Source organism: Phyllobates terribilis, unplaced genomic scaffold (assembly GCF_046119375.1).
Source record: "Phyllobates terribilis strain yellow unplaced genomic scaffold, ASM4611937v1 Scaffold_7__3_contigs__length_470593459, whole genome shotgun sequence".
In the NCBI taxonomy this organism is placed as follows: domain Eukaryota; kingdom Metazoa; phylum Chordata; class Amphibia; order Anura; family Dendrobatidae; genus Phyllobates; species Phyllobates terribilis.
Window position 1 is genome coordinate 291,229,649 of NW_027362767.1, and position 24,968 is coordinate 291,254,616.

At 50.5% G+C, this 24,968-nt stretch overlaps 1 protein-coding gene across 1 annotated transcript in view; it reads right to left on the reverse strand.

Annotated features, from left to right (window-relative positions):
* The window catches only part of TEX11 (testis expressed 11), a 321,481-nt gene that overhangs the window by 221,922 nt on the left and 74,591 nt on the right, over window positions 1–24,968 (reverse strand). Inside the window, exon 8 of the mRNA XM_073642366.1 lies at window positions 4,072–4,129. Coding sequence (XP_073498467.1) covers window positions 4,072–4,129 — 58 coding nt within the window. The remainder of the gene's footprint in view (window positions 1–4,071; window positions 4,130–24,968) is intronic.

A 24,968-nucleotide genomic window follows, 5' to 3' on the forward strand; every position in this document is an offset into this window, starting at 1 on the left:
CAACATCAGTCACAAGCTGGAAGCACTGCAGAACTGCATCGGCCAAGTGGCAACAGGCTCTGCTGAAGCTAATCTGCTTAGGTGACAAATCGCACACCGCCTCAGAGTTGTTGAAAGCTGTAACAGACCAGACAGATCTGTGGCTCTCACCCCTGAACCTACAACCAGGCATGGTTGTGTGTGACAATGGCCGTAACCTGGTGGCGATTGAGGAAATGGGCGATGTGCCCATTTTTTCAAGTCAGCTACAGCATCTGCTGCCCTGGCAGTGCTGCAGCAGCATTTGCAACTTCCAGCTCACCGACTGGTGTGCGATGTCACCACGCGTTGGAACTCAATGTTACATATGGCAGGGCAGTTGTTGAGTACCAGCTCCAACATGCCCATCCGTATTCCGGTAAGCCTCTGCCCATAAGAGCTGATGAAAGGGCATGGATGTCTTATATTTGTGCGGTTCTCCAAAACTTTGAGGGCTCGAGCAAGATGATGAGCGGCGATGATGCTATAATCAGCATCACCATCCTGCTTCTCTGTCTACTGAAACGCTCGCTGCTCACAATTAAAGAGAAGGATTTGCAGATGGAGCAAGTTGAGATGGAGCAAGAAACTATTCAGGGTGATGCTACACAGCCCAGCTTCATTTCATCTTCTCAATGCTTATTGGGTGATAATGAGGAGGAGTAGCCTTTCCCGTGACCCTCGCATTGTACGCATTTTGGCCAACACTAATTACTGGTTGGTCACCCTTCTAGACCCATGCTACAAGGAGAACTTTCCATCTCTCCTTCCTATGGCGGAGAGGTCTAATAAAATGTTGCAGTACGAGAAGGCCCTAGTTGAAGATTTTTAAAAAACAACACTGGCGGTAGACTTCCCAGTTCCTTGGACAACCAAAGAGTAGAGATGAGGGAGACACACCAGATGCAGCAGAAGCAGAGGAACACTCTCAGAGGTCTGGGACAGTTTTCTCAGACCCTCCCAGCGCCGAGTCTCTGGTACGCAGGGTACTCTAACAAGGAGGGAAAAGTTTTGGAAGATCCTGAAGAAGTACCTTGCCGACCGTACCAGCATCCTTCGTGATTCCTCAGTGCCTTACAACTATTGGGTATCCAAGCTAGACACGTGACATGAACTGTCTCTCTACGCCTTGGCCTGCCCTGCCGCTAGCGCTTTGTCAGAGCGGGTTTTTAATGCCGCCGGGGGTATTATAACTGATAGGGGTATCCGCCTTTCAACTGAAAATGCTGACAGGCTGACCTCAACAAGGGCTGGATTGACCCAAACTTCTCAAAACTACCGGATGATAGCAGCGGAACATAAACTCAAATTCATTTTTTTTTTTTTCTGGTCTAGTCCCATGCACAAACATTGGTATATGCTTCAGGATTTTGTCTTTTTTTATGTCGTCCTCTTCCTTCTCCTCCAGCACCATATCAACAGGGTGAGCATCACGCAACCCCCATTAATTTTTTAAGGGTGTTTATGATGCCCGCATTAATAATTTTTAGAGGCCTACCTCTAACCTTCTTTGATATATCTGTATACCCCCAGGGGTAAATGCTTTTCAGCCCATGTACTTAGTGCATGCACATTACCAGTCTAGGATACCCACTCAATAATGGGAAAAATGTTTCGGGAGGCCCTCCACTACGTCTCTTTAAAGGGGTATTGGAGTGCCTCCTTCTAATTTTTGGCATCCCTTGCACTTAGTGCATACGCTTTACCAGTCTAGGAGACCCAATCCTTAGAAATTACAGTAAGTACAGAAAATCCTGGTCACCTCCATATCAGGCTGAGTAGATACGAAACGCTCCACTTTATTCCACAGCAGAGTTGATGAAATAACAGTCCTTGATGTTTCTACGTTAACCTAATAGCTTTTTTCCAGGCATAGATTTTTTCCAGGCTAATTCAAATAGATTCTATTCTCTAATAATACCACTCTTATCTGCAATTCATGTACGGGTGAGCTGTCACAGTTTGGATAGCATATTACAGGTATCTAGTCAGGGATTATTGCCTTATAGTCCTTGCTGCTGCAACCGGAAAAAAAAACTCTTCTGTTCTAGTCCCTATTAATACCACTGTTAGCTGTGTTTAGTATAGGGATAGGTGCTAGGTATCATGTGCTGGAAATGAGTGTTTATTCTGGTGACATTCATCTCTTCCACTGTCCATAACGTGATTGCTTTTTTCCAAACACTCATTGACAGATTCATCATTTTTACAGTGGCTTGTACTCAGAAATTCATCAAAGCAGGCACGGTTGCTTGAGTTCCTCCACAGTTTGGTGCTGCCATGTAGAAAAAATCCCTCTTTTCAGGGCCGATTCAAATCCATTCTATATTATGCAATATTACCGCTCTTATCTGAAATTCGTGTATGAGTGAGCTGTCGCACTAGAGATAGCATGTTAAAGGCATCTAGTCAGGGATTATTGATTTACAAATTCTAATCCTTGCTCCTGCAATTTAAAAAAGAAAAATATCAAGGTAATATCTATTCTACTTCCTATTAATACTCCTGTTAGCTGCGTTTGGTGTAGGGATAGGTGCTAGATATCATCTTCTGGAGATGAGTGTTCATTCTGGTCACATCTTTTCAACAGTCCATAACTTGATTGCTTTTTTCCATACACTCATTGATAGATTCTTATTGTTTACAGTGACCTGTACTCAGAAATTCAACAAAGTTGACAGAAATTCATCAAAGTTGACAAAATGTACTGATTTAATGTGTAATTCGCAGTTTCTCTGTGGCTTCTGTATGTAACCGTTAGTGGTGGGAGACTTGACGCTTCTGGAGCTGAAATTGCCACTTCAGAACTCTCCAGTGATTTGTTTCCATCCATTTATGGGTGCATCTTGAAGTAGGCTTGTGGTCATAGGCCTGCTGGAAGACCCATGACCTAGGATGCAAACCCAGCTTTATGACACTGGGCACTACATCGCAACCCAAAATCATTTGGGAATCTTCACATTTCATGATGCCTTGCACACAGTCAAGGCACCCAGAGGCAGCAAAACAACCCTAAAATATATTTGAACCTCCACCATATTTGACTGTAAGTACTGAGTTCTTTTATTTGTAGGCCTCATTCCAGTTACAGTAAACAGTTGAATGATGTGCTTTAACAAAAAGCTCTATCTTGGTCTCATCTGTCCACAAGACGTCTGCCCTCTAAAAATAGTGGAGGCCGCCTGCTGGAACTCTATAAATTGTGAGGGTCGCCTGCTGGCCCTCCAAGTTTCAAACTTTACAGAATATATACGAAAAAGAAAATTTGAACACCTCAGATGGATACATTATATTGCAGTAACAATATACGACTATGCAAAGCATAGCCGGGTGCTGGCCTTCCAAAAATACTTAGTGAGGGCTGGCTGCTGGACCTCTAAAATTTGAGTGAGGGCCACCGGATGGCCCTCTGACAATAGTGAGGGCCACCTGCTGGCCCTCTAACAATAGTGAGGGCCGACTGCTGGCCCTCTACAAATAGTGAGGGCCGTCTGATGGTCCTGAAAAAATAGGCTTTGTGATGTTTATGAAGGAGTCTCTCCTTCATAAATGAAACAGGATGTGTCTGATCATGTCTCACATACCATATGGCCAGATAAGGTAGTAAAATGTTAAAATTACATTTACTGGTTTATGTTTTTTTCACCATTGAAAGCAATGCGAAAGTGCAAAAAACGTTACGTGCGAACAAAGCCCAAGGTGTGGAGGAGCATTTTTTTTCTCCTATTTATTTTGCCTTACATACAAGTCATTATCCTGGAAAGAATGTTTCCCAAAAGTGGCGCATCCTGAACATATTAAGAAATGCAGTCAATATCCGAATGATGTCCAATTGGCTGTGACCGTGGTAATTTCTTTAATGAAGCGGCATCGGGACAAGCATTCTTTCAGAAGCCTTACGATTGGGCCATTATACTCAATATAAAGGTGGTGCAAATGCAATGAGCAGATAAACTTTCAGTTGCTGAATTTTAAGGTGCACAACTTTTTGAAATAAAAAAACCCTTTTTCAATGTCTTTTTAATATTGTGATATGGGACTACTAAAGCTTACCTGCATTTCACGTCCAGTGCTGTACTTCTGATCTGTCTTCCCAATCTCGTAACTCTGGCTGCATAAATAAAACATGTTAATTTAATGTTTTCAGTTGTGACAACAGCACACTGGCATTTACATTGTTAGCAAATGTTCGAGAACCCAGAAATGCATTACCTTGATCAGTGAATAAATGGTAGCATAATTAAAGGGGTTGTCAGGAGAAAACAAGTTATCATCACCTATTCACAGAATAGAATACATGTGCTGCAATAGCATGAAGATTTTATTGAAGAGCAAAAACATACTCAGAATCCTGGTCCTTGCATACATCAGGCCGCAATGATGATGTTGTGCGGGGTCTACTAATCATAAACTTTTCCAAGTGATGCTGACTAATAGGAGGAGGTTGACTAGGTTCTGGCCCGACGGCCATGGACTACCAATGTGGCCGCTGAATCAGGGCCCTGCTAATTTATTTGCTCAACTCTAGTAGTGGATTTAGCTCAAAATGTTTAATTTTGACAAGAAGCAGTAAGAAAAAATGTACCCCATAATTTATTACGCAATTTCTCCCCAATACGATAATAAGCTATATTTGATCGTACACTACTGTTAGAGAAGATGGCAGGGCTCAGAAGAGAAGAAATATCACCTGGAGCCCAAACCATGCTGAAATGGGTTTCTGTCATGACATTTGCAGAGGTCCTGGGGTCTGGTTGCCACAGTGGCATTGTCTCCCTCACAAGGGGTGATGCCATGCCTGGAAGCAAGCAGGGGTCCCCTAGTCAGGTATACTACCATGCAACACTTTCCTGGCTCCAGACCAGCAAGGGGAGCTCCTCCCCTTAGCAACTGGGATCTGGAGGCGGGGTTAGTGAGAGTTAGTGAGAGGAGTTGAAGTCAGGACAGCGAAGAGGAAAGACCTGGGGAGTGGAGCTGCACGGCAGCTCACCCCAGAGAGGAGCGTAGAAGAACCGGACACCGGAGTCCGAGGTTGTGGGGCTCTGAAGGCCCAGCAGCAGAAACTGGAGGGCAGGAGACTGCAGGTCTCCTGGCCCCATCAGACGCCCAGAGGCTCAGCAGCACATAGGGCCCAGCACCGCCAGGTGGGAGCGACACTCCAGGTACGCCCGAGCTGCCTGCCATACGGGTGAGCACAAAGACGTTTTACTCAGGGACGAGGGCCACAGCACAGCTATAAGCAGCAGGGCCAAAGAGACTAGCACAGAGGGAAGGCCTACAACTTCACCTGGCGAGGTGGATTCCCAACTTGCTTACAGGCCGCCCGGACCTCTACTACCAGCTAGTACCTGTGCCCCGGTCTGCCTAACCACCGCAAGTAAAGATAAGATTATTAACTGCGCCATCCCCTGCACTACACTCCACAGCAACATCTATAACATCACCATTTCCTGCCCTGGAGCTAAGGTCTGCCTGTGGAGAGCTGAACCAACTCTGCTGCGTCATCATCAGCTCCAGAGGATCTGCACCGCAGCGGTGGCTCCATATAGCCGCATACCACAGGTGGCGTCACAAACATTATATATAGAAACTCTATTCCATTTTCTTTAAAACCCCTTTTATTGACCGCCCTGGGTCACGGACTGGGTCACCGCCACAGTGACATCCCCCAGCATTGACCGGCCCGGCTACCAAGTACCCAACGGCCCAGGGGGCGCGTCAACTTGGTGTCACAAACAGGATTCACAAAGCCCGGTATAACTGGGTCCTGTGTGCCATAGACTTTACTGAGCGGTGTGATCACGTCATTTGCCGTCAGCCGAGGGGAAGCAGGAGGCCCTGATCCTTAACCGCTGGGTAAGAGATCCCTCTCACCTGCAGAGCAGCATACTGGTACGTCAGCAGAAACCCAGGACCTGGCTGAGGTACACTAGGGGGGAGGAAGATGCCCAACCTGGGAGAGGATTCAGGCGCGGCAACCACGCCGCCCCTGGTATATACGACATTGATAACGGCATTACAGTGGCGGCGTGGTTGCCCCAGTACTCAGGGGAGTCGCACTCCCTGACCGACTTTGAGGAGAGACTGCACAGTTTGTTTAAAGTGTACCCCTTGTCTGAAGAGCAAAAAGTCAGCATCCTCATAGGCCAGCTAGTCGGTGCAGCCCAGCGGGAGGTGAAGTCCTGGCCGGGCAGGGACAAAGGCACTGTTAAGAAAATGCTGGCCCGGTTGAAGGATACCTTTGACACCCGCACAGCAGCAGAGATTAAAATGAAGTTCTACGGGTGCAAACAAATGGTGCAGGACAGTGTACGGGACTATGGTCTAAACATGCAGGAAGCGCTGCGGGCCATTAAACAGGTAGACCCCGACAGTGTGCGAGACGAGGACTGATTGCTAACTGAGCAGTTTATTGAGGGGCTCCTGTCTAACGCTCATCGGACACAGCTGCGCATTATGGCTCTGCAAAACCCTGATCTGGACTTTGCGCAATTTAAAGACCGAGCTATCCGGGTGCTACGGGAACCAACCCCAGGTGGCACTGCATCCCTCCAGCGCCCAGCTATCACATACCACCAGGAGGTGGCGTCCTTTTCCCCGGCACCTGTGGAGGCTGACGCGCAGACCCTAGATAATAACCCATCTGCAGACCTACGCCTTCAGGTCCAGGAGCTGACCAAAAGTGTGGCTGCGTTAACCAAAACCGTGCAGGCCATGCAAGTGTCTCCAAAGGAAAGGATCCATCTGGCTTCCAGTTCAGATGACATCTCTTGGCGACGACAGAGAAGAATTTCACCAACCAGAGGGAGGAACAGCGATCGCTATGACCAGGACGGACAACCCATCTGCCGCCGCTGTCAAAAGGCGGGGCACTACGCAAGATTCTGTAATTTAAACGAGCAACCCCTGGGGCAGAGGGCCAACCCCCAGGAGTAAGACGACCAGGCCCACAAAGCTGGCGAGACAAGTACGTGGGAGGACGACCAGTCCTACCTGTCGTGCTTGATGGCATCCCGATGAACGCATTGCTGGACACTGATTCCCAGGTGACAACGATGCCATATATCCTTTATAAACGATACTGGACTGATTCAGACATTACCCGCAGTCCAGATGAACATCTTAACATCTATGCCAGCAATGGTCAGCCCTTGCCTCAGGTGGGGTATAAAGAGGTGACCATAAAAGTTGGCCGAGTAGAATTGCCATCACAAGGAATGATGATTGTTGATATTGATCGCCGAGAAAGTCACCCTATGATAACCTTAGGCACCAATGTGATAGAAAATTGTCTTGGAGAAATTATTGTTTTGTTGCAACAGGTCGCAGAGACTGCCAGTTCCAGTCAGCAGCTAGTTCTGCAGAAGGAAATCAGAGCCCTGATGAAAAGACAACAGGTAGAGCTGTCTGGTGGAGAAGTTGCCAGTGTCAGGATGAGTGACCCATTCCCCATTGCAATGTCCCCTAGGAGTGAAATGTTAATATGGTGTCGGGTAGCAATAGGTCTCAGGGGTCAAGATTATCAGACCCTGGTAGAACCTGTGTACTCCGACAGTAGGCCCATCATCTTGACCAACCGGGGGGTAGTCGATGTCCGCAAGGGGAGAGTACCGATACGCATCCTGAATTGTGGGGAGAAAGAGGTCCATTTACCCCGGTATGCTACCCTTGCTAAGCTATTCACTGTCAGTAACAACGCAATAAAGACAGTGGAACCCTTGCCTCCATCCAAACTGGCGGAGGTTAATGGCTCCAAGGGGCAGATGGAGGATTGGTGTCAGAAGCTACAAGTGGGCACTGACTCCACCCCTTTGCACCAAAAGCATGGAGTATACCGGGTGGTCCAAGAATATGAGCGAGTCTTCAGCAAACACCCACTAAACTTTGGGCAGGTAAAAGGGGTCCAACATCATATCCCCACGGGAGATCATCCACCCATTAAAGAGAGGTACCGGCCTGTACCCCCAGCTCACTATCAATGTGCCAAAGGAATGTTACGGGAGATGAATGAGGCTGGGGTGATCAGAGATAGTTGTAGCCCCTGGGCAGCTCCATTAGTTCTCGTTAGAAAGAAGGATGGTACAATGAGGATTCCTGTTGATTACAGGCAGATTAACCGCACTACACATAAGGACGCCTACCCATTACCCAGAATTGAGGAATCCTTAGCAGCATTGAGATCAGCTAACTATTTCTCCACTTTGGATCTCACCAGTGGGTACTGGCAGGTTCCTGTGGCAGAGGCGGACAGAGAAAAGACTGCGTTTACAACACCAATGGGCCTCAGCGAGTTCAATTGCATGCCATTCGGGCTCTGCAATTCCCCAGGAACCTTCCAGCAGTTAATGGAGTGTTGTCTAGGACACAAAAACTTCTAAACCGTCCTGCTGTACCTAGACGACGTAACCGTCTACTCAAAGACAAATGAAGACCACTTGGAGCACTTGGCCGAGGTGTTCAAAGCCCTATCAGGTTATGGCCTGAAGGTAAAGCCTGCCAAGTGCCACCTGTTGAAGCCCAAGGTGCAGTACCTAGGTCATGTGGTAAGCGCCGATGGTGTAGCACCAGACCCTGAAAAAGTCACCGTGATCAAGGACTGGCCAAGACCCTCCACTATCAAGGAAGTGCGGCAGTTCCTCGGGCTGGTAGGCTACTACAGGAGATTTACCAAGGGTTTCACCAAGATAGCGGCACCCATGCAGGACCTCTTAGTGGGCCAGTCCAAAAAGGCCAAGAACCCGAAACCTCCGTTCAAATGGGGTAAATCAGAAGATGAATCTTTCACTCGACTGAAAATGTCTCTTACTGGAGACGAAGTCCTGGCCTACCCTGACTATGGCCAACCCTTTGTACTTCATACGGATGCCAGCAACGTGGGATTGGGAGCAGTGCTGTCCCAGGTACAGCAGGGCAGAGAGAGAGTGATTGCCTACGCCAGCAGGAAGCTCCGGCCCACAGAAAGGAACCCCGACAACTATAGTTCCTTCAAGTTGGAGTTTTTAGCCATAGTCTGGGCTGTAACAGAGCGCTTCAAACACTACCTCGCCTCCTCCAGATTTACAGTGTTCACAGACAACAACACGCTGACGCACCTGGAGACTGCGAAGCTTGGTGCCTTAGAGCAACGATGGATGGCCCGACTGTCTAACTACGAGTTTACCATCAAGTATCGGGCGGGGCATAAAAACACAAATGCTGATGCGCTGTCCAGGACGCCCAACTTGCCAGATGGGGGAGAAGACCCGGAAGAGCTGGAGGAGCTATAGCTACCCGCTTTCCATCGTCACGGGTGACCCAGTGCTCCCACTGTGTGAGGGACAAGAGCTCCGCCAACAGAGAGGCCACGTTCAACCCATTGCCCCACCATGGATGGGCAGAGACGCAGGATAGCGACCCGGATATCCGCCTGGTAAAGGTGTTGCTGACACAAGCTGACTCGCACCCTGATCCAGATGCTCCAAAGGAGACCCAACAGTTGTGGAAGGAGAAGGGCAAGCTGTTCATCTACGAGGGAAAGCTGTGTCGAAGAAGCATCAACTCACGGACACACAAACTGGTCTGGCAGGTGGTAGTCCCGAGGCAGGATGCGCCAATGGTCTTAGAAGCGTACCACGATGGAGCAGGACACTTCGGGTGGAAGAAGTTGGAAGTCCTGCTACGTGAGCGATTCTACTGGGTTGGCATGAGGAAAGCAATCGAGAGATGGCTTCGAGAATGTGGTACACCTGTGTGGCTGTCACGTAAAGACCGTGACAGCTAGAGGGCTCCCCTGCAACCCATAATCACCAAGCAACCACTTGAACTGGTAGCCTTGGACCATGTGAAGCTAACCCCAAGCTGGTCAGGCTATGTCTACACTCTCACCATAGTAGACCACTACTCCCGGTTCTTGGTAGTAATGCCAGTGAAAGACCAGACGGCTCAGACGGCAGCCAAAGTGTTCCAACAGCACTTTTTGTCGCCCATCGGGTTACCGACCAAGGTCCAGCCTTTGAAGCAGAGATGTTCCAGGAATTCTGTAACTTGTACAGCTGCAAGAAAATAAGGACGACGCCGTATCATCCCCAGACCAACGGGTTGTGTGAGAAGATGAACCAGATGGTAATAGACCTGTTGAAGACGTTGCCCCTTGAAGAACGTAGCCTGTGGCCAAAGAAGTTATCAGATTTGGTGGACCTATATAACCACATTCCGGTGAACTCCACCAACTGTACACCCGCTTACCTGATGAGAGCAAGACCTGGCAAGTTACGCATTGACTTAGACATGGGAGCTTTAACACCAGAGACGACATCACCAGATGCGGATTGGGATACAGAGCGGCAGCAACAATACCGCAAGGTGCAAGAATGTGTGGAGAGAAGCTTGTCCCAGGTGAGACAGAAGCAGGAGAAAACTTACAATCAGCACGCACCTGCAGTTCCCTTATCACCTGGAGAACAGGTACTTAAGAGGAAGAGACAACTTCATAAATGAGATGACCAGTGGGAGGTTGAGCCATACACCGTCTTACCTTCAAATTTCGATAACACCAAGGTGTGCCTCATCAGTAAAGATGGAGGAGAAACTTCAGCGGCAGTCTCAAGAGACCACCTGAAGAAATGCCCTGAACAGTTGAAACACAAAGAAGAAGACCAAGACAGCCCTCAGCCTACAGAAAAAGTGGAGGAAATGGTCCAGACAGTCCTTGGAGCATTTCCCCAGTCTTGAACGCAGGTGAACAGAGCAATTGTGGTACCGGTCCTGACCTTTCTCCAAGCGGCCTCACCGGAAGCTGCAAAGGCTCCAGAACAGCAGAGAGACCAATTGGACCCAGAGACAGATGCTTCATCAGCAGCAGATCAGGAGAATCTACCCTCTGCTAGCAGTGAACCTGTCGTACCCAGGGTGAGTCAAAGAATTCGTAGGAGATTACCCAGCCTACCGGTGTTACCTCAGACTACCCGTAGTGTAGTTCACACTGAACCCACCACACCAGGGGTAGACACTAGGGACCAGGGTAGGTCAGTGACAACAAATGTACTACGTAGATGAACCCGGAGTACGAAAGGTCAGCTCCCTGCCCTCTGGAGGAACTAAAGTGTATGTTATATATAGTTGTAACCGTTAAATAATCTTGGATATACAGTACAGACCAAAAGTTTGGACACACCTTCTCATTTAAAGATTTTTCTGTATTTTCATGACTATGAAAACTGTACATTCACACTGAAGGCATCAAAACTATGAATTAACATATGTGGAACTATATACTTAACAAAAAAGTGTGAAACAACTGAAAATATGTCTTATATTCTAGGTTCTTCAAAGTAGCCACCTTTTGCTTTGATGACTGCTTTGCACACTCTTGGCATTCTCTTGATGAGCTTCAAGAGGTAGTCACCGGAAATGGTCTTCCAACAATCTTGAAGGTGTGTCCAAACTTTTGGTTTGTACTGTATATAGTTGTTAAATTTATGGACAATCAGATCACAGTACTAGGTGTGGTCAGGACAATATTGAAAATAGTTAGTAAGTGGCCTTGAAAATAAACCGCAGGCGTGGCCGAAAACCAGGCCCACCAACAGAGTGCCCTGAAGCCATGCCCAGGGACGATACACAAAGTGGGTTGATGCGGTTCCCACCAGCCAAATTTCAGTTATCCGGATTGTGGTGTAAAGACTAAGCGCCGCAGTGACTGCTATACATTTTTGGTTGGGTTTTTTGTAATTTTTGACTTTGTAAACTATTTGTAATGTGAATTATTATTGTTAATTGTTAATTCTAAAAGGTATCCTCAGTCTGGGAGTACTGAAATTAACTAGGGGGGAATGTGGCATCCCAGGGGTCTGGTTGCCACAATGGCATTGCCTCCCTCACAAGGGGTGATGCCATGCCTGGAAGCAAGCAGGGGTCCCCTAGTCAGGTATACTAGCATGCAACACTTTCCTGGCTTCAGACCAGCAAGGGGAGCTCCTCCTCTTAGCAACCGGGATCTGGAGGCGGGGTTAGTGAGAGTTAGTGAGAGAAGTTGAAGTCAGGACAGTGAAGAGGAAAGACCTGGGGAGTGGAGCTGCACGGCAGCTCACCCTAGAGAGAAGTGTAGAAGAACCGGATGTTACGGATCCGGGTGGTGGAACCTCTGTGCTGCGGTGCAAGGAGGGACCAGAGGGACGTAACTAGGTATCAACTCGGACCGACCAAGGTCGTACGGCGGCTCAATCGACTCCGTGACTAGGGAAGGACCGAGAAGAGGGACCAAGTGCTACTCTGGGGACCGACCTTGTATGAGAGCAGGTGACTCCCACGGGTCAGAAGGCAGGGACTGACCGGTACAGCAGATGAGCACGGCAGGCAGGCTGACGGGTGATCCGGGCAGACGGACTGGCAGGCACGGCAGGTGGCAAGCAGGAGCCTCCAGGTAGGCGGGCAGGTAGGCACGGCAGGTAATGGGCAGGAGCCTCCAGGTAGGCAGGCTGGTAGGCACAGAAGGTAACAGGCAGGTGCTTCTAGGTAAGCGGGCTGGCAGGCACGGCAGGTAACAGGCAGGAGCCTCCAGGTAGGCTGGCTGGTAGGCACAGCAGGTAACAGGCAGGTGCTTCAAGGTAAGCGGCTTGGCAGGCACGGCAGGTAACAGGCAGGAGCCTCCAGGTAGGCTGGTTGGTAGGCACGGCAGGTAACAGGCAGGTGCTTCTGTGTCACCCCAGGCCTGGATGCCACAAATATTAAAGGCTGTGTCTGAGAGCAGGAGGGAGGTTCCCTGGTCAGGGACAATTAGCATACAGCACCTCCTGTCCCAGGCCAGTAGGGGGAGCAGGCTGCCCCTATAAAAGCTGGAGCTGAGGGCAGGGTTAGGGAGAACTGGATGACCTAGCTCAGGACTGAGACTAGTCCCAGAGAAGGAGGGACAGTTGAGCTGTAGCCAAGGAGTCCATGAGGCAGTGGAGAAGCTGCGAGCCAGGGACAGAGGCGACGAGAGCCGGTCCTGGCTGAGAGAAGCACCACCGGACATTGGGGTCCGAGGCTGTCAGGGTTGCAAGCCCTGCAGCAGATAACCAACCCTCAAGGGATTTCAGGTTCCTTGGCCTAAGAAGCCTGGAGGCTCCGCCACACAGAGAGACCAGTACAGCACGGAGAAGTAACAGGTACCTAAGGCCCGAGTCGCAAGCCATACAGGTGAAGTACACGGCCTGCTCAGGGACGTGGGCTATCACACCACGAAAAGGGGGATAGTCAGCAAGGGCAGAGGGAGGACGGTAGGCCTTCACACTCACCCTGACCAGTGGGGCTCGCCCGAATGTTCTCAGACACCCAGGCCCATTCCTACCCAGTACTCCTGTTGGGTCATTAGAAATACCTGCAATAAAGACCCTGGACTGTTTGAAGCGGTCTCTGAACTCTGATTATTGCGGCCTGCACTATCACCCCCAGCATTCACATACGCTGCCCTGAGGCTACACTCTTCCCGTGGGGAGTTATCCTACCCCTGTGCTGCACACCAACATCAGCCTCAGCGGTCTGCCTAGCAGCGGCGGTCATCCCTGACCGCAATCCACGGGTGGCGTAGTCGGACATTCATAATTCTACAAATAGACTGCCACAGCATTTGGTCTGACCACCCTGAGCCACGGGATCGGGTTGCCACTACTACCCCCATCATTGCACCGAAGCCCGGTTACGGGTGCCCCACGGCCCAGGGGGCGAGTCAGCTTTGGCGTAGTCAGCAGGATTGTGACCAACCCGCCACAAACGGGTATTGCGCGCCTGAAAAAGACTGTACACGTACCTCAAAAGGAAGTTTCCCGCCATTCGGAGCCGTTTTCCCGCCATCTTCAGTCGTTTCCCGCCATCTTCAGCCGTTTTCCCGCCATCAGACGCCATCTTCGGGACGTCGCGCGGGAAGAAGATGGGCGTGGACGTCCAAACCGCTCGAGACCTGAAGCCCCGCCCTACGCACCGACGCTGCGCAAGGTCCTGGAAGGAGAGAGAGCGACGCAAGGTCCTCGCCCGGAGCAGCACCAGCGGAGCCGCGGCCTACGGAAGAGGATCAACGGAAGGTAGGCCACGGTTAACTAGGGGGGAGGAAGATGACGGACGCGGAGGGACATTCTACCACCAGCGTGGCTGCAGCAGCGGTGATGCCGTTCTCCGTGCCCCACATCCCCGGAGCAGCCTGGCTGCCCCAATACTCAGGGGAATCCCATACATTAACTGACTTTAAGGAAAGACTGCACAGTTTATTTAAAGTTTATCCCCTGACAGAAGAACAGAAAGTGAGCATTCTGACGGGGCAGCTAACCAGTGCAGCCCAGCGGGAAGTGAAATCATGGTCAGATGAAGAGAAAAGGACTGTAAAGGACATTCTGACCCGGCTGCGGAGTACCTTTGATACCCGTACCTCAGCAGAAATCAAAATGCGGTTCTATGGCTGTAAGCAGCGAGCCCAAGATAGTATCAGAGACTATGTCTTGAACCTGCAAGAAGCTCTGGGAGCAATCAAGCAAGCTGATCCTGGCAGCGTGCAGGACATCGATACACTGTTGACTGACCAGTTCATAGAAGGTCTGCTGTCCAGCGCCCACAGAACCCAGCTGCGCCTCATGGCCCTACAGAACCCCGATCTGACTTTTGCGCAGTTCAAGGATAGGGCCATCCGGGTGCTTCGAGAACCGCACCAGGTGGCGCTGTAGCTTCCCGGCGCCCTGCCATCACTTACCACCAGGGGGCGGCGCCCTACCCCGCAGACCTTGTGGGGGCTGATGCGCAGGCCCTAAATCCATCCCAGCCTGCCAACCTGCACCATCAGGTCCAAGAACTAACCAAGAGTGTGGCTGCATTGACCAGGACTGTACAGTTGTTGCAGATGGAATCGTCAAGACCAATCAAGCTGGCTTCCACTCCGGAGGATGTCCTGTGGCGTCGACAGAGGAGGATCCCGTCGTTCAGAGGGAGGCCCGCCGACAATTACACCGAGGATGGACAGCCGATTTGCCGCCGTTGCAGCCAGCCAGGACACATAGCCAGGTACTGTATTTTAAATGGGTCCGACCTGGGGCAGAGGGCCAACCCCCAGGCATAAGGTCATCAGTCCCGTCTAATTGGCGCGATAAGTACGTGGGGGGACGCCCGGTCTTACCCGTAGTGCTGGACGGTATCCCCATGAGTGCACTGCTGGACACCGGGTCTCAAGTGACTACCATCCCCTACGTACTTTTCAAGCGGTACTGGAGTGACGCTGACATAACCCGCTATCCAGACAATGACTTAAGCATCATCGCCAGCGATGGCCAACCCGTGCCGCAGGTGGGGTTCAGAGAGATGACCATCAAGATTGGTAAGGTTGAACTGCCGGCACAGGGAGTGATCATTGTGGACATTGACCGTCGTGAAAGTCACCCTAAAATAACCTTGGGTACTAATGTGATTGAAAACTGTCTTTCAGAAGTAATTGTGATTTTGCAGCAGGTGGCGATGAATGCGAGCTCCAGCCAACAGAGGGTCCTCCAGAAGGAGATAAGAGCCCTGATGAGACGGCAACAGGTAGAACTGTCTGGTGATGAGATCGGTAGCGTGAGGATGAGCGACCCGTTCCCCATTGCCATGCCTCCCAAAAGCGAAATGATGATCTGGTGTCGGACTGCAATCGGGTTAAGAGGGAGAGACTACCAAGCCATGGTAGAACCCGTGTACTCAGACAGCAGGCCCACCATTTTGACAGCCCGGGGGGTGGTTGATGTCCGCCATGGAAGGGTGCCCGTCCAGATCTTAAACATCGGGGAAAGGGAAGTACACTTGCCCCGGTACGCTACACTAGCCAAATTGTTTGCCGTCGAACACAATGCTCTCAGGGTCGTGGAACCCTTGCCTCCATCTCCCCCGGTGGAGGGTAATGGCTCCCAGAAACCTAAGGAGGACTGGTGCCAGAAACTCCACGTGGGTGCTGACTCCACTCCCTTGCACCAAAAACAAGGAGTCTACCGGGTGGTTCAGGAGTACGAGAGAATCTTTAGTAAGCACCCGCTAGACTTCGGCAGGGTGAAAGGGGTAGAACACCACATCCCCACGGGAAGCCACCCACCAATAAAAGAGAGATACAGACCTGTACCCCCCGCACATTATCAGAACGCAAAGGGCATGCTGAGAGAAATGAAAGAAGCCGGGGTCATTAGAGACAGCTGTAGCCCCTGGGCAGCACCCTTGGTTCTGGTAAAAAAGAAAGACGGTACCATGAGAATGTCCGTGGACTATAGACAAATCAATCGTATCACCCATAAAGACGCGTACCCGTTACCTAGGATAGAGGAGTCTTTAGCCGCACTAAAATCAGCTAACTTCTTCTCTACTGTGGATCTTACTAGCGGGTACTGGCAGGTTCCTGTGGCAGAGGCTGACAAGGAGAAGACCGCCTTCACCACCCTGATGGGATTGAGCGAATTCAACTGTATGCCATTCGGGCTCTGCAACGCACCCGGGACCTTCCAGAGGCTGATGGAATGCTGTCTAGGGCACCGAAACTTCGAGACGGTCCTACTTTACCTGGACGACGTGATCGTCTATTCGAAGACCTACGAGGACCATCTAAAACACCTGGCAGAGGTGTTCGAAGCCCTGGCAGGCTATGGCATGAAAGTGAAACCCTCCAAGTGCCATCTGTTAAAGCCGAAGGTACAGTACCTGGGGCACGTGGTGAGTGCAGAAGGAGTAGCCCCCGACCCCGACAAGGTCACAGTAGTCAAGAGCTGGCCAAGCCCCTCAAACATCAAAGAAGTGAGGCAGTTCCTCGGGTTGGTAGGCTACTACCGAAGGTTCATCCCCGGGTTCACAAAGATGGCAGCTCCAATGCAGGACCTCCTGATAGGCCAGTCTAAGACCAGAAGCCAAAAGCCACCCTTCAAGTGGGACAAGCCGGAAGAGGAGTCCTTCCTCCAGTTGAAGATGGCCCTCACAGGGGATGAGATCCTGGCCTACCCCGATTATGGCCAGCTTTCATCCTCCATACAGACGCCAGCAATGTGGGGCTGGGAGCCGTACTGTCACAGAACCAACAGGGCCGAGAAAGGGTGATCGCGTGCGCCAGCCGGAAGCTGAGGCCCACTGAAAGAAACCCGGAGAATTACAGCTCCTTCAAGCTAGAATTCTTGGCAGTGGTGTGGGCCGTCACAGAACGGTTTAAGCATTACCTGGCCTCCGCAAAGTTCACTGTGTACACGGACAACAACCCGCTGACACACCTGGACAATGCAAGACTAGGTGCCCTAGAACAGCGGTGGATGGCCTGGCTATCCAATTATGACTTCACAATCAAATACCGGGCAGGCAGGACCAACGCCAATGCAGACGCCCTATCAAGAATGCCTCACCTACCCGTAGGAGAAGAAGACTCGGAAGAGCTGGAGGAAGTAGAGCTCCCTGCGTTCCACCGGTATGGGGCCACTCAGTATTCTCACCGGGTAAGAGACAAAGACCTAACCACCGTCATGTTCAACCCCTTACCCCACCACGGCTGGGCTGAAACGCAAGATAGTGACCCTGCAGTTCGTCTGGTGAAAGACCTGTTAACCCAGGCAGACGCTAGCCCTGGCCCGGACGCTCCAGAGGAAGCCAAGCAGTTATGGAAGGAGAAAAGCAGGCTATTCCTCTATGAAGGTAAGCTGTGCAGAAGGCTTGTCAACCACCGGACGCACAAGCTGACCTGGCAGGTAGTGGTCCAAAGACGAGATGCAGCAATGGTCCTGGAGGCCTACCATGACAGAGCGGGACACTTCAGGTGGAAGAAACTGGAGTTCCTACTGAGAGAGTGGTTCTACTGGATCGGTATGAGAGGGGCCATAGAGAAGTGGAGCAGGGACTGCGGCCCATGCCACCTCAGAAGGAAGGACCGTACCAGCCAGAAGACAACCTTGAGGCCCATCGTCACCAGGCAGCCTCTTGAGCTGGTAGCTCTGGACCATGTGAAGTTGGCTCCAAGCCGGTCCGGCTACATTTATGCCCTCACTATTGTGGACCATTACTCCCGGTTCCTGGTGGTGGTTCCTGTTAAAGACCTGACAGCCCAAACAGCGGCCAGAGCCTTCAAGCAACACTTCTGCTGTCCACACGGGTATCCGGAACAGGTCTTGACAGATCAAGGTCCAGCGTTTGAGGCGGAAGTCTTCCAGGAGTTCTGCAACCTCTACGGCTGTAGGAAGATTCGGACAACGCCTTACCACCCGCAAACCAACGGGCTGTGTGAGAAAATTAACAATATCGTCATTGATCTCCTCAAGACGTTGCCCCTGGAAGAACGCAGCCTGTGGCCGGAGAAGCTGCCAGACCTGATTGACTTGTACAACCATATCCCGGTGAATGCTACCAATTGCACCCCGGCTTACCTGATGCGAGCAAGATCAGGTAAGCTGCCGATAGACCTGGAGATGGGAGTCCTGACACCCGAGGACACCTCCCCAGACGCGGACTGGGATACGGAATGGCGGCTACAGTACAAGAAGGTACAGGAGAGTGTGGAGAGGAGTCTGGCTTAAGCGAGAGAAAAGCAAGAGAGGCTCTTCAACCAACACGCCCCTGCTGGTCCCCTGGAACCTGGTGAGCAGGTCCTGAAGCGGAAGAGAAGGCTTCACAAGCTGGACGACCAGTGGGAGAGGGACCCGTACACAGTACTGCAGTCTGACCACGACAACCCGAAGGTATGTGTGATTACCAAGGATGGAGGAGAAACCACTAGCACCGTCTCCAGAGACCACCTAAAACGGTGCCCCGAGCAGCTACAGAGTCCAAGTGAAGATCAAGATGACCTTGAGCCCGCAGTGGACAAGGAAGAAATGGTCAGCACCGTTCTCGGAGAGTTCCCCCGGACCTGGACTCGGATAAATGATGCGATAGTGGTACCCGTCCTACACTTCCTTCAGACAACCGAGCAGGAGCCTACAGGAGAGCAGGAAGAACAAGAGGAACAAGCAGCCCCGGAGGCAGAAGAACCCATGCCAGCAGCCCAGGAGAGTCAACCCTCTGCTGACAGTGAGCCTGCCATGCCTGCGGTAAGCCAAAGGACCCGCAGACAGCTGCATGCCCTGCCTGTAAACCCAGCTAGTAGCAATACCCTAAATATTAGTGGGGAAAGCCAGGTTAGACCACCACCAGACAGTGGGTTACGGAGGTCAACCCGGAGCACTAGGGGTCAAATACCAGCTCGCTGGAAGATCTAAATTGCACAGTGTATATATTTAATGTTTTATGTTTGTACCCTGGTTATTAATACTGTTTTCCCAGTTTTTCTAGATATATAGACTAACAGGTTATGAACTTTGAGTAACCGGGACTTCCTTGTAAATATGTTCGGAGCCTAACCAAAGGAATGAATAAAGACTGTCAAGGACTCGGGGCAAGGACAGACCCCCACCTGGTTAAGGCTCCCGTTGTGTTGGTGAAATGGACACCCGGTCACGGATCATACTGTGACCCTCTCCTTTTGTTGGTGATATGGGCACCCGGTCACAGACCACACTGTGACCTAAAGAACTCAATATGTGATATTGTTCGTTATTTCCTTCCCTGTTGTGTTTATGGTCATGCATTTATACCCTGTATTTGTGTTTCCTGTTTAGTCCCGGAATACTAAATTTTACTAGGGGGGAATGTGTCACCCCAGGCCTGGATGCCACAAATATTAAAGGCTGTGTCTGAGAGCAGGAGGGAGGTTCCCTGGTCAGGGACAATTAGCATACAGCACCTCCTGTCACAGGCCAGTAGGGGGAGCAGGCTGCCCCTATAAAAGCTGGAGCTGAGGGCAGGGTTAGGGAGAACTGGACGACCTAGCTCAGGACTGAGACTAGTCCCAGAGAAGGAGGGACAGTTGAGCTGTAGCCAAGGAGTCCGTGAGGCAGTGGAGAAACTGCGAGCCAGGGACAGAGGCGACGAGAGCCGGTCCTGGCTGAGAGAAGCATCACCGGACATTGGGGTCCGAGGCTGTCAGGGTTGCAAGCCCTGCAGCAGATAACCAACCCGCAAGGGATTTCAGGTTCCTTGGCCTAAGAAGCCTGGAGGCTCTGCCACACAGAGGGACCAGTACAGCACGGAGAAGTAACAGGTACCTAAGGCCCGAGTCGCAAGCCATACAGGCGAAGTACACGGCCAGCTCAGGGACGTGGGCTATCACACCACGAAAAGGGGGATAGTCAGCAAGGGCAGAGAGAGGACGGTAGGCCTTCACACTCACCCTGACCAGTGGGGCTCGCCCGAATGTTCTCAGACACCCAGGCCCATTCCTACCCAGTACTCCTGTTGGGTCATTAGAAATACCTGCAATAAAGACCCTGGACTGTTTGAAGCGGTCTCTGAACTCTGATTATTGCGGCCTGCACTATCACCCCCAGCATTCACATATGCTGCCCTGAGGCTACACTCTTCCCGTGGGGAGTTATCCTACCCCTGTGCTGCACACCAACATCAGCCTCAGCGGTCTGCCTAGCAGCGGCGGTCATCCCTGACCGCAATCCACAGGTGGCGTAGTCGGACATTCATAATTCTACAAATAGACTGCCACAGCATTTGGTCTGACCACCCTGAGCCACGGGATCGGGTTGCCACTACTACCCCCATCATCGCACTGAAGCCCGGTTCCGGGTGCCCCACGGCCCAGGGGGCGAGTCACTTCCAGGTAAGCAGGCGGACAGAGCCCATAGACAGACAGACGGACTGGGCTGTAGACAGACTGTCGGGCTGGAGAGTAGACAAGCAGGCGGACTGGACTTGTAGTCAGGCTGGCGGGCTGGACTTGAAGTCAGGCTGGCGGGCTGGACTTGTAGTCTGGCTGGCGGGCTGGACTGGTAGTCAGGCTAGCAGCGGGACCTGAGGGCTGAAGCAGAATATAACACACAAAGCTACAACCTTGCACGGGCACTTCCATATTGGAGGAGGTGCCTTTTATAGGGGAAGTCCTCCGGCCATTGGCCGGGAACTTTTTAGGACGGCACGCGCTGCCCCTTTAAGAGGGAGGGAGGGTGCGCGTGCCCTAAGCACAGAGCCGGGGAGGCTGCGTGCCCCAGCAGCAGCTGTAGAGAGGCCAGAAGATGCTGGAGTAGGACCACGGAGGTAAGGTGGACGGCGTCTCTGCCGGGCAGGAGGCAGAGACGCCGATGCTACACGGGACACTGGAGTCCGAGGTTGTGGGGCACTGAAGGCCCAGCAGCAGAAACCGGAGGGCAGGAGACTGCAGGTCTCCTGGCCCCATCAGACGCCCGGAGGCTCAGCAGCACATAGGGCCCAGCACCGCCAGGTGGGAGCGACACTCCAGGTACACCCGAGCTGCCTGCCATACGGGTGAGCACAAAGACGTTTTACTCAGGGACGAGGGCCACAGCACAGCTATAAGCAGCAGGGCCAGAGAGATTAGCGCAGAGGGAAGGCCTACAACTTCACCTGGTGAGGTGGATTCCCAACTTGCTTCCAGGCCGCCCGGACCTCTACTACCAGCTAATACCCGTACCCCGGTCTGCCTAACCACCGCAAGTAAAGATAAGAGGAAACCGCCATTAAGTTGTGGACTGATTATTAACTGCGCCATCCCCTGCACTACACTGCACAGCAACATCTATAACATCACCATTTCCTGCCCTGGAGCTAAGCTCTGCCTGTGCAGAGCAGAACCAACTCTGCTGCGTCATCATCAGCTCCAGAGGATCTGCACCGCAGCGGCTCCATATAGCCGCATACCACAGGTGGCGTCACGAACATTATATATAGAAACTCTATTCCCTTTTCTTTAAAACCCCTTTTATTTACCGCCCTGGGTCACGGACCGGGTCATCACCACTGTGACATCCCCCAGCATTGACCGGCCCGGCTACCGAGTACCCTAAGGCCCAGGGGGTGCGTCATATTCTTTTAGAGGACTCCCCACTGAAGTATTGTGAATTACACCCTTCAAAACATTTATCAAGGGGTGTACTGACCATTTTCACTCCAACGTGTCAAGAAACTCATGTGGGGCAGATGGCATAAAGTGAAAATTTTAATTATTTTTCCAATTAGGTTTTTTTTATGGCATTGGCTGTGTAGTAGTATAAGTAACATTTTCACTTTATTCTGAGGATTAATATGATTAACAAGATAACACATTTTTGGAGTTTATTTTGCTTCCACCTTGCAAGCATAAACAATACAAGGTGTTACGCCACCAATGAAAGACGTTTGTGAAAACATAAAACGTTTTTGCAGAAAAATGCAATTTGTTCAAATTATTTAGGGGAAAGTTTTTTATGTGTATAAGGTAGGGCATTGTTTGCTTTTAACACAATTAATTTAATGATCACTAATTTCATTAAACTATGATTGGAATTGGGGAGAAACAAAAGGATTGCTTTAGAAAAACTTGAAGGACTAGTTCAAGGTGAGACTGTGCTTACGATTCCTACTGGTGGGTTTGCTCGAGTGACAGTACCGGTGATGAATACTACAAAACGCTAAATTAGACTGGATCCAAAGACTGTGTTAGGTCACATTGAAACCATTAAAATGGTATATCCAGCCAGTGTGAGACCAGCCCAGGGGTCTACAGTGAATTTAGTCTCCCCATCAAGGAACAGGAGTTGCCCAGGGGAGTGAATTGCGCAACCCACCTCGGGGTCCTGGGATCCCCCAGTCCCCTTGGAACACTTGTGTGCTGAAGATCTAGCGGTAGCAAAACAGAAGCTGAGAGAAGAGTGTCATGCGTTCTCCAAAGATGACTCTGATATAGGTTGTATCCCGTCGTTGCATTTGAAAATCAATTTGAAAGACATGACCCCAGTAACCAGAAGTTACATGTCTGTGCCAAAACCATTACAAAACCATTGAAAAAATATTTACAAGATCTCATCAAAAGAGGATGGGTCCAAAAGTCGAAGTCGTCTTATTCCTCTCCTATTGTTTGTGTTAGGAAGAAGTACGGTACATTGTGACTCTGTTGTGATTATCGGGAACTAAACCGAAAGTCAGTACCTGATTGACACCCGATACCAAAGATCCAAGATATGCTGGATAGCCTATCAGGAAGCACCTGGTTCTCTGTCCTCGATCAGGGTAAGGCATACCACCAAGGGTTTGTCGAAGAGTCCAGTAGACTATTGACAGCATTCATCACACCGTGGGGATTATATGAGTGGCTCCGCATACCATTTGGGCTCAGTTCAGCTCCTGCAGAATTCCAGAGGAGCATGGAGACATGTTTAGGATTGAAGGACGATATCTGCCAGCCATACTTGGATGACAATGTGGTATACAGAAAAACCTTCCCGGGAGCATGTTGAACACGTGAGGAACGTATTACAACGGTATCAACAACATGGAGTTAAGTTGACCCCAAAGAAGTGTGAACTGTTCAAAAGACAAGTCCGATTTTTAGAGAAAATTGTGTCCGGAGAAGGATATACCATGGACCCAGCAGAAATCGCTCTGGTACTGGCCTTAAAAGACAAGCGGCCCTCTACCGTCGGGGAGTTGAGGCAGATATTAGGATTCCTCTCCTACTATCGTACTTACGTTCGGAACTTTTCCAGGATTTCCGCCCGCTATACCTCTTCTTGGGGGGTGGGGGCGACAGAGACAACAACACCCACAGAGAAAAAGAAGAATGCGGGTAGGACCAGGCTTAAAAGAAACAATGCTGTTTCGTCCCAACAGCCTAATCTCTGGACAGAAGACCACCAGGAGGTATTGGAAGAACTAGCGGATTACCTGGTAAAACCACCCATCTTGGGATATCCTGATTTCAATTTACCATTTGTTCTTCATTATGACGCTTCTCAAGTTGGACTGGGAGCTGCCCTGTATCAGCATAAAGATGGAAAATTGAGAGTCATCGGTTACGGTTCTAGAACGTTGACAGACGCCGAGAAGAATTGCCATCTACATTCCAGAAAATTGGAGTTCCTGGCATTGAAATGGGCTATCTGTGAACGATTTAGAGATTATCTCTACTACAGCAAAGAGTTTGAGGTATACACTGACAACAACCCTTTGACCTATGTCCTTACTACAGCCAAACTCAATGCAACGGGTCAGAGATTGGTTGCTGAACTAGCTGACTTAAATTTAACCATCAAGTACAGGCCAGTAAACTGCAATGCGGATGCTGACGAATTGTCAAGAATGCCACTAGAGCCTGAGGAGTTCATGCAAGAATGCTCAGAGGAAGTCAGTCTGGAAGCAATTGAGAGCACTACCCAAGCAGTACAAGCTTATCAGGAGGAAAACACACCATTGTGGTGTCCGTTGACGGTGGAAACCACCATAAAAGCGAGAGAACAAGATCACTCCTCGTCTATTCAACAACTACCAAAAGTGAAAATCCGTAGAGCACAACGGTAAGATCACATAATTGGTAGAATACTACTTTATGTGGACCAAAATCGGTTTCCAAGTAAACGGGAGAGAGACAATGAGTCACCAGCAGTATCTATTTGAATTAAAGAATGGACAAAGCTCTACCTCAGTGAAGGTGGTATCCTGTATCGTAAAGGAGGACAAAACCGGCAGTTGGTACTACCGAGAGTATTCCGTAGGTTGGTCTTCAAAAAAACTCCTTGAAAACATGGGATACCTGGGAGTGGAAAGGACAACAAATTGGATCCGTGAACGTTTCTTCTGGCCTATATGCAGAGAGATATTGAGAGGTACGTGACCAGGGAGTGTGGATGTCTGAAAGATAAACGTCCCAACACATCAACCCGGGCACCTATGGGCAACATCCAAACTATCCGTTTGAGATGGTCTCAATAGACTTTCTACATCGCGAGACGTGCAAGGGTGGTTACGAATACATCTTGGGGGTGATGGACCATTTCACTCGATTTGCTCAAGCATATGCCACCACCAATAAATTGGGTCGAACAGTGACAGAGAAGATCTTCAATGATTTTGCTTTGAGGTTTGGGTTCCCTACGAGGTTACACCACGACTAAGGAAGAGAATTTGAGAACCAGCTCTTTGCCAAGCTA